The sequence below is a fragment of the Pseudochaenichthys georgianus genome, chromosome 14 (genome assembly GCF_902827115.2).
Source record: "Pseudochaenichthys georgianus chromosome 14, fPseGeo1.2, whole genome shotgun sequence".
Lineage (NCBI taxonomy): Eukaryota > Metazoa > Chordata > Actinopteri > Perciformes > Channichthyidae > Pseudochaenichthys > Pseudochaenichthys georgianus.
Genome location: NC_047516.1, coordinates 21,969,582 through 21,979,686, shown reverse-complemented (window position 1 = coordinate 21,979,686; position 10,105 = coordinate 21,969,582). Strand labels below are relative to the sequence as shown.

The 10,105-nt window shown below is 40.0% G+C and overlaps 1 protein-coding gene across 3 annotated transcripts in view; it reads right to left on the bottom strand.

The window, feature by feature from the left end:
• Positions 1-881: 881 nt before the first annotated feature.
• The window catches only part of LOC117459067 (neurexin-2-like), a 179,115-nt gene continuing 169,891 nt past the window's right edge, over positions 882-10,105 (bottom strand). For all 3 annotated transcript variants that reach the window (XM_071205482.1, XM_071205483.1, XM_034099907.1), the window contains 4 exons: positions 8,327-8,416; positions 6,024-6,352; positions 4,221-4,305; positions 882-3,147 (listed from right to left, as the gene is read on the bottom strand). In XM_071205482.1, coding sequence (XP_071061583.1) covers positions 2,345-3,147; positions 4,221-4,305; positions 6,024-6,352; positions 8,327-8,416 — 1,307 coding nt within the window. In that variant the 3' untranslated portion in view covers positions 882-2,344. The remainder of the gene's footprint in view (positions 3,148-4,220; positions 4,306-6,023; positions 6,353-8,326; positions 8,417-10,105) is intronic.

Genomic DNA, 10,105 nt, shown 5'->3' with positions numbered 1-10,105 from the left:
ATTATAGTAGCTCCGTTACTTCCTATTATGCAATGTGATGGCACCTTTTCGACCCTCTGCTTACTAGATGCCTACATCTTTCAAACACTCACATTGAACATTCAAGTTAGTGACTCTTAGTCTAGTCCTGAATCATAAGTGGCACTAACCATGGTTCAAAAGGCTTTATATATTTTTTCATTTGTCCTAATCTGCTTCGTTGAAATACATTTTTTAAGTAAAGAGTGGACCTTAACGACAGAAGGAAGTGCAGCGTGCGAGTAAACCCTTAAACATTTCATTCTATATTAAATAATGGTCATAGGCGTCACTAACACAGCAGAACTACGCAGTGCCTGAGTGAGGAAGAGAGAGAGGAGATGATGATGATGAAACTCCGGTGTAAGACACGATTTTAAAAACACATCATGACCTGCAATTTGTGTGAAATGCTGTTTCTTCATGTTAAACGTGTTAAACCGTCTCGTTAGCAAAGTATGACCATTTTAAAATGACATCACTGTTAATTCTTTGTGTTTCTTTTATCCCAACAGATTCACAACTCACAATGATTATCCCTAGTAGATAGATTAGTATATTATATTTATAAATTCCCCTGACCTTCAAAACTGTCAATTACACCTGTGTTTAAAAAATGTAAGACAAATAAGAGTACATTTTCTTTGTGAATCTACAAGAAGCAACACAGGTGTGTACAAAGTATATAATCAAGTGTATTTTCATCTTTATCCACGTTCTGTACACATATTAAGATCCATTTCACATGAACACTATACAATAGCAATGAGTGAGGAATGGAATAGAGTGCTGAGCAGCTCATGTTGAATGGCACTTTCATAAAAAACAACAGGAAATCATGAATAAGTAAATGTAGACATAACTCAACAGAGAAAATGGCTTTATATTTTCAGATCCATTGAGTAACAGATTCAGCACATATAAAATGCACAATGCAACAAAACAAAACATTTGTTTGTTCCATCCTTGTGTTTTCTCTGCATAATCTGAACCGTCAAGAATGCAAAAACAGAAGATATTTGCCGCTTTCAGAGGAAAGTGTGCTTCTTGTCTGGATTTAAGTAAAAGGCAATCTAAAATGGTATGTGTTAAGAGGAGTGGTAACAAGATACATCGAAATATCAATACAATTCACAAACCTTCAATTATTCATCTCATAGAATAGTCTCTTAGTAACCGATAGAAAAAACAATACATGTTTGGCTGCTTTACAAGGAGTATTTATGTCTCAAATATACGTTTACATTTTCCGTGTGCTTTTTGAATGATCCCGTGACCGTTTTGAGAGATCAAGCGTGAGCCAGCCTCTGGTGAGACGAGCGGCTTCTCTCTTTCCAAGAAGAAATACTTCCTCGAATGTGTTTCTGTTTTCCGGCAGCGGTTCTGATAGAGTGTGAGGGGGGGGGGGCAGAGCATCTCAGACGTTTATTCTTCTTCATACCTGTTCCCCAGCAGACACAATGCTTTTTCAATTGGCTAACCTCTATATGTACATACAAGCAATGTTTACAGAGAAATACCTTCACTGGTGTAGACTGACTTTATCACATTTATCCCGACTGAGATCTCACATAAATAACATTTCTGATCCATCATATTATAAGGTTCACTGGCCGGAGAGTGTTTCATAATTCCTCTTTTTGAATGCCGTCTCTTTCTCCAGGAGAGCTAAATATGCTTCATTTATGATACTGCACCAGCAACATAATACCAACTCTCATGGACAGAGGCAGAGTGACTCGGGATTTTTAAAACCACCTAACATAACAATGAGACTGCAGAGATGATGTCTAATCCAAATAAAAGTGCTTTCATTTCGAGTCAGAATAACTTGGGTGCTTTCTGCTCATCTACCGTAAAAATGCAATAACTGCCCTGTTCTGCTTCATATATCACGATGGGGACATTGAGACTTGAGATAGAGCGTTACAAAGAGGTACAAAGAAGACATTTAGACAAATCTGTCCAGATGTTCTCGCACTTCCTCCACTGTACCATGCTATATACAAAGCCAAAATGGGTATGCCTCTTCATATCCTGTTGAAAACATTTTTAGAAAAAAATGATACACCAACAAAGAACAGGTGAACGCAGACCGGGTGCACATTATGACCCGGAGAATTATTCAGATCTTGTGCTGTAGAGGAGGATTTTTATCATCGGGCAAACCTTGACTTTTGAGAAAAATGAAAAAAGCAAGCCTCGCTTTGTGCAGTCGTTTTTTGTGGCCTGTGAAAATGTCTCTGATGGTCGACCGGGGAGCGAAACGAAAGCATCATCTCTCTCATCCTCTTGTCTCAGTCCACACTTCTCTCCTACTCCGCTCTCACACGTAGTATTCTTTGTCTTTGTTCTTTTTGCCCTTTGTGTTTGCCTTGGCCACAGAGGCCGTTGCTGTGCTTTTGTCTTTGATCACTGCTCCGTTGTCCTCCGCAGTGGAATTATTGGCAAAATTGTGGCCCTGGTCTGACTGGTAGGAGCCCTCGTCCCGGTTGCGGTACTTGTACATGGCATAGAGGAGTATAAGGATGCAGAGAGCAGCAGCAGCCACGATACCAACCACCATCCCCGTGGTGCTGCTGGACTCCCTGATCACCTCCACGGCACCCGGCTGGCTGTTTTCATCAGAGACTGCGGGGTTGGCTGTGGGCACATGGGGAAAATTGGGGGGGTAAGTTAGTCCTGGTGTGTTTCGGGAAGAAGGAGGAGCAGGAGGCAGAAGCACCTGGTCACGGGTGTTCATTTTGCCTGCGGGGATGTGGAGCTTGTCAGGGTTGGTGGTGGGAACATAAGGAGGTAGGGGGCGGGGTTTCTGGACTCTACCCTCACCATCGGTGGGAGGTGGAGGAAGAACTGTCCTGTCAGTGACCATGGGGGAGTTCTTTTTGTAAAAGTCCTCGTCATCCGATTCTGTCATCTCCCCAGAGCCGAAAGCCGACACCTCCACAGGGTCACCACAGTCTTCCTGGTCCGGGGGGCAGGAAGGGTGAGGGGGGAGTATTAGGGACTCTTTGGTGGTGTCAAGTGGGGAGAGGAGGGTCGGGGGAGGAGGGATGACGGGGTAACGGGTGGCGATAGATGGGGGCTCAAGGGAATCCACTGTTATAATAGGCAACACTAATTCACCTCCTAAAAAGGAAACAGAAAAAGTAGGGGATCCTAAATTAGAGCAGCATTACAATTTTTATTCAGGCAGTAAACTTGTGCTCATTAAAATAGAGGCACAATCTGCTCATTACGTACAATTACGAGGAATTCAACTAATATTAGCTGGCTTATCAGTGTTGGTATGAATAATCATCGCACATATTATGATTCCTCTATAATCAAGAGTATTCACAACATTCGGCACAAGAAGAGACTAATTTTTTTCTTAGTGTGTGTAGCATTATTCAAATATAGTACAAGAACACTAGAGAGCTCACATGTAGACACAAACATACAAGATGCTCCCTGAAAGGCGGCAGCTAAATGAAGAGCATACAACAAACATAGCGTAAATGAAAAGGACATGCTGCTGTGTAAACATCTGAAGGCGTGCTTCGGGGGTAAACGGAGAAACACAGGCAAGTTATTTTATGTATGACTCACACATGGAATATTCTGGCCTATTGCTTTCAATGTGTGTGTTCTGTACATTTGTATTCCTCATCAAACAACCCCCTCACATATGTAGCTGTATTTATATAGATATTCTTTTGCATTGAGCTTTGACTCTCAGGTCAGAATGTCTTCTGGTTGTGGAGGAATATTTGAGTATGTTGTTTTTTATGGCCACTCGTTTCTCTTTCATCATTATTTGAGTCACACTTTACAGGGCCAGTCAACAACACACAGCTTTGATAAGGTCATGTTAATAATTGAAGCAGCCATAATAAGGGCAGACTCCTGTCTCAGCTCCACAGCTCATTTCTGTCACACAGCCTGATCTACTGTCCACTGTGTTCCCCACGTAATGACTGCGCTGCTCTTCCATCCAATTAGGTGAGTTACTGACATGGCTTAAAAGCTAATGCACCGAATGAATTGATACCAGTGGAGACTGTAAGAACAGCGGTTCAACAAAGCTTCTGTATACAGGAAAGCTGCACAAACATGAACTGAAAATGGAAAATTAATAATGGCTGCCTGAATTCAATGGGTTTTGTCTTGGTGTGTGACAGCTGGACGCCCATGGTTTCTTTTCTCTGTGGCTGACCCACCTGTTCCTGGTTCACACTCTTCCAGGTCTTCATCATCACTTGGACACTCGGCTGATGCCACCAGAATATCATCAGAGTTCTGCGGCTGAAAGGCAAAGATAGAAAAAGTGTTGTTTTTTTTACAAATATAGAGTCATCACGTTTCCATCATCTAGATTTGTGCTCAGCTTGTATTTAGTCTCGCTGGCTGACTGCCCTATTTGAGGGGAAACTGCAGCATACAGCACTGTGCCACTTTCGTGTGTTGTGTTGCTTGGAGCAACGCTACTCCGACTACAAACTCAAAATGTGCCCATATGCAGCTGCTTTTTATCCTCCACCCCTGTGGCTGAATTCATGTGTTTACACAGAGTACTGCTGATGGAGAAGGATTTCTCAGTAAGCAGATGTTTTCATTAGATTCTATATCACTTTGTACACTTCTTTTTTATTAACATTAAAAAAAACAAATTCTAATAAGGTAAATCAGTGAACATGTCTAAATTGGATTTTAGGTCGCACAGTGGACTCAGAATACCTGAGCAGAGCGGGGAATAGATGGTTTGCAATTGGATTATTCAAATGAATTGAAAATACAGAGAAGATAATTTAAGGGAGCCCGGACAAAATAATTATAATGAAAAATGCACTCTGTATTTTTAATAGAAGAGACGGGATTTTTTTTAATGAAATCTCAGGACTTCAAATACAAGCGCTAAAATCCTTCCAATTTGGCAGGTTTGCAGCATTTTGAAAGCGTGACATGTTGGTTGGTAATGTTCACCAGTCTGGATGCATTATGTCTCATCCATGCACTCCAATTCTTAAGGATTCAATACAAATATATTGAAGCATGAATGCTATTATTATCCTAGCACACATGGAAATAAAGTGAAATACGTGATGCATTTACAATCAGTGGGACCAAACCTGTTGTAAGAATGCATGCACAGTTAGCTAAAGGATTTAAGTAGCCTATAATTTGAATAATTATGGAATTCAACAAATGCGTCAGACATTCGAAAACAAGGGACATTTGATTTGAATGATTTCAGGGTCAGAATCCCTTTAGCCTCCGGTGATTATCGACTAAAAGTGACGTCACCCATTCAAAGTGAATGGGCAGAAGCGTTGGGAGCTTCAACGCACGCCGCTGTGTGGACGGGCCGTAAGACTTCATTGTCCCCATAATAAACATTTCCAACCACGAGCAACATATAAAAGAGAGTGACATTGAGTTATAGATAACATAGGTGAGTTTCTCTAAGACTGTACAGTTAGTTTAATACAAGAACAACATGCTACTTGAACCCCTGCTTTCAAATAGGGAAAAATACACAAATAGATTGAACATATACACATTTTGGTTCCAAAATACTCAAAATGACAATTGACTAAATAAAAAGGTGAATATTGGTTGACCCCAGTGTGAATGCTCTAAAATATGAATAAGGTCACTGTAAATAGTTTGGGAAATGTTATAATATCAAATACGGTTTGTTTGAATTAAATAAATTAGATGGCACTTTTTCACTACTACGTTGTTCACATGCACATTCATTATGAGCTATGTTTGGGTCAGAGCCATTTTAAATACTATGGAAAAATAGAACAATGTAAAGTCTTAATAATTCTTAAAATATTTGCAACAATATTAAAAAAATAAAGCCCAATCTCTACAAACCACTTAAAAAAAACAGATGTATTTGATTGATGTTCTGTTACCAAGCCATTTTAACATCCCATATGTTTGATTTCCCTGAAAAGTGGCCAAAACAATCCTCATCTAAGTTACTAACCCACAACTTTTATACTCCATCTGACCTTTGAGATGCTCTCGCTCAAGCTGGGCGACCTCTGTCTGCGGGTGGTGGTCGTAGCCATGGTGGTGGTGGTCTCCATGATTGTGGTGGACATATCGGACACTGCCAGCGGGGTGGCGGAGGTGATGTCGGTGGTCATAACAGAGAACGAGTCTCCGACCAGACGCAGGTTCCCCTCCGCCTGAACACTGGGGTCGTTCTCTGCTGCCAGCTTGAGCACCTGGAGACCGTTGTAGTACAGCCCTGAAATCTGACCCTGGAAGGGCCGATCCTTGTCGTGACCGCCAATTTTAATGGCTGCCTGGCTGTTAAAGATGGTCAACTGTCTCCCTGAAGTTACACAGACATAGAGAGAGCAAGAGGTGGAAAAAAAAAGGAAGAGAATAGTGGAGCAGACATACAGAAGTCACACGGGAGAGCTTGCATAGGAACATCATTTGAACCAGGTGGGCTTTTGTGATTATAACATCATACTTAGTCATCTATTTAAAACGTAATTAGACGCTAACTGTAAAGGGGGAAGGTTAGGTATTAGCAAGGTTATTATTTAGATTTTACACATGCAGGTTACAATCAGAGGAGGGTTATATGCTTAGGCTCTTATTTAAGTGTTTTGATTGGACGGAGACATGTTGAATTATCACAATGTAAGCAGACGGTCTGTGGGTGTGGTAGAAAGAAATGTATGTTATATTGCTGAGTCATTGTAAATTCATCTGTTGGATAACTCCAAAATGCCAACGACATCCAAAAGATTGGTAAACACCTGGGATATGCTTTTTGGGAACCGATTCCGGCCGGTTTTGTTGGATTTAAGAGAGATAACCAACAAGGCGCTGTACAGCCTTTTTCTAATGGCAGCTTGGGTATAAGCAGCTTGTGGTGAGAGGGTTTAACAAGCTCACTCTGTGTACTCTATTTCCAGGTTTCAGGACTAATAAATACATGTATCTAAGACAACAGAATGTTTTTTCATTCATCACTAGAGGAGAATGAGCAGATGTTTTTTCCAGGATATTTATTCATCACTCAGCTCCAGCACAGATGGTGCTAGGATGCAAGTCTTATGGCTTCTATCTGAAGAGATGGGAACATTATTAACATGGTAGTGTCGCTATACTTTAGACTGTAAAGCTTAATGACAATAAAAGACATCCCTCCCTTACACTGACTTCATCAGCCATTAGGCCATTGATGCATGCTGTGCTCTGGGCGCCATGATTGTTTCACCTCCTGAAAGTGGCCAATGATATCTAATCTAACAGCAGGACTGTCGGCAGCCTCCCTGATAAGCAGTCAGAGGAGGAGGAAGGCTCCAGTAATGGGCCCCTCTCTGGAGAATGCTTATTAGCAAAGTTATTGGCTACAAACAGTGATAGACTTTAACAGCCTGTCAGGGCCTGTTTTGTCGCACCAAAAAAACAAACATCAGCTTGGGAGTCTGATGTGGTTTGTGGTGGTACAAGATAAGGTAATACAAGGTTGCGGGGAACACGAAAGGGAAAATAAACTAATTTGGTGAGATAACATCCAGGAGTTTTTTTTTTTTTTTTAAATGTTCAGTTTAGGAGGAACGAGACTATGGCGTCACATGTTAGTTTCAAAGGTGTTCATTGGAGTCTTTCACCCACAAAATGATAATTTGTTTTTCATTTATTCATCCCGTGTAGCTTTGAATTTGTGAAAAAACGTGGTTTTTCTTGGATGCCTCCAGGGTGAGAAAAAGATCTGAATGCATTGAAGGGAAATGGAGGACCCGTTTACGAACTCTCACACATCGCAATCAAATCCAATTTTCATTTATCCAGGCATGCAAGAAAAGACATGTTCTTTCAAAACGTTAAGGTAACACGGGGTAAGTTATTGATATACAAATAGTCATTTAGTGCGTAATGTTTTAGTTCCATGTAAATGTTACACAGCATATTAATGATATTTTACGTATAGCAATTACACACAGTATCTAATTACACATTAAGAGGGACGATAGAGGGTTAGACAAGGGTTATGTTTTTTTAGGTATTCGGTTTAAATCTTTGTTAAGGTGCAGCTTATCCACAAGGGTAAGGATGACAAAGAATAAATGGCAAGTACGCCATTCCCCTTCACTATGAAATTAATTTTGAAGTCCACTTAAAGCTATATTATGGTAATCATAATCAACAGGCAATAGAGAGTCAAATTAAAATGGATGTTTACATCTGGGTCACTTGTCACCCTTGTCTTCTGGCACTGCACCTCTCATGGGGAAGAGTTATTTAGTATTTATTTCAGGGATTAATTATTCATCAGTTTATTTTTTACCTTTATCGAGTAGCCACTCGTCAACTACCCGACCAAGTCTGTATGGGATTCTTTGTCTAGCAATAGCCAGTCGTTCATTATCATAGTGTCCTTCAAAGAATTTGGAGAGACAGATTAAAGGTTAAAGTCTGCAAGCTGAAAGATCACATGGTTAGAAACAGAGTTATAATGGCTAACAGGTTTAACAAGTTATCAATTTTAACCCAGCTGTGAGTTAAAAGAAACTTGTGCTTTACTTAGTGTTATCTAGTTATTACGAGTAGCAGAGGTTGTATTAATTAGAGTTTAGGCTATTTATAATGTGCTGCCCTAGTTAGAGTTATTTAGTTATTTTTTAAGCAATGCATGATTCCAATTGCAGTCAAATTTAAAATGATTTTAGGTACTGTATAAAAAAGAAGTTAGTTATTTCAGGTAAGAAAGCATTAAGAAAAGCAGCCGCTTCAACAAATACAATCATTTAGCATTTAGACAGTGATACACATTCAGTAGTTCCAGCCAGAAATACATTCACAATTGACTGCAGTCATTACAGAGGGCTGAAGTCTCACCCCGCTCCTATTCCACAATGTACTTTCATGATATACTGCGTTAAATACAATGGTTGTTTAATTCTGACCAAGATTTTCAGACTAAATAAACAAGTGGATAAACAGTTAGCTCCATCACCAACACCTATTTCTATTGATCTATTAAACGCCAAACTACATTGTGGATCAGGGCTAATAGGACTTCCCCTCTCTACTGTATATACCACATGCAAACACAGATCAGTAATTCATCGCAAACAAACGTCGACAGGAAATATACTGTTTGATTCAAAGTATAAGAATTGCCCAGTGTATACTAGTTCCATAAATATGTTTCATTCAGTCTGGTGTTGATTTAGAAGAAGTCCTGTCAATCATCAGCCACACTGTTATGACTTTACTGTTGTTGACACTATGTATAAACTACCACAAGTGTAGGGTACCAAATCCATGTGGAGTAGGTTTTCTAAAACCATGTTTAATTCACATCTTCTGTATGAATATGTAAATAAAGAGCAGTTTGAAGTCAGCCATGTTGTTGGACAATACATGAATAAAAAGGATTAGGATTACAGTTGAAAACGGAAAGGGAGGCACAGTAAATAAACGGTGCATGAAAATTGAATTGAAGCTTACCTAGGCTATTTGTTTGTCTCCTGTTAGACTAAATAAAAAAGCAGGTTTTAATATATGTGAACCATTCACAGAGCATTTCGAGAAATGCAAGCAGAGTTTTTGCATTTTTGCCTCACACAAAGGTCGCTGCTTGGTTTCCGTGTGAAGGCAACAATAGTTATAAATCCTTATACACTTAAAGAAACGTATGTTACGAAAAACACAGCTTCAGAGCAGTTCCTGTGACAATTACAAAGTCTTTTTTGTGCAGGCCTAGCATCCACAAAGGCCTCACAAGCATTTTGGAAACTTGCCTAACAGGTTATACTGTATGTACACTTCACTAAATTAATTACAACTATTACTCTATTTTATACCCATTGCACAATTTCTGGATTCAGATGCCATGTGCGTGTGTGCGTTAAGCACCAGCTGGATGCAGAAGGGACTCGGTTTCCTCCCGCTCCGCCAGCTGGAGCACCTGTTCTAAACAAGGTTAATTGGTTCAGAGCAGGTTAAAGCACAGCCGGTGGTGATCACATTATGAGCGTTGGGTTTTTTGGTCTATGCGTATATGTTTGGTATGAGTGTATCAAAATGGATGAGCTTTGAACTTTTTGTACAGGGAAAAAGA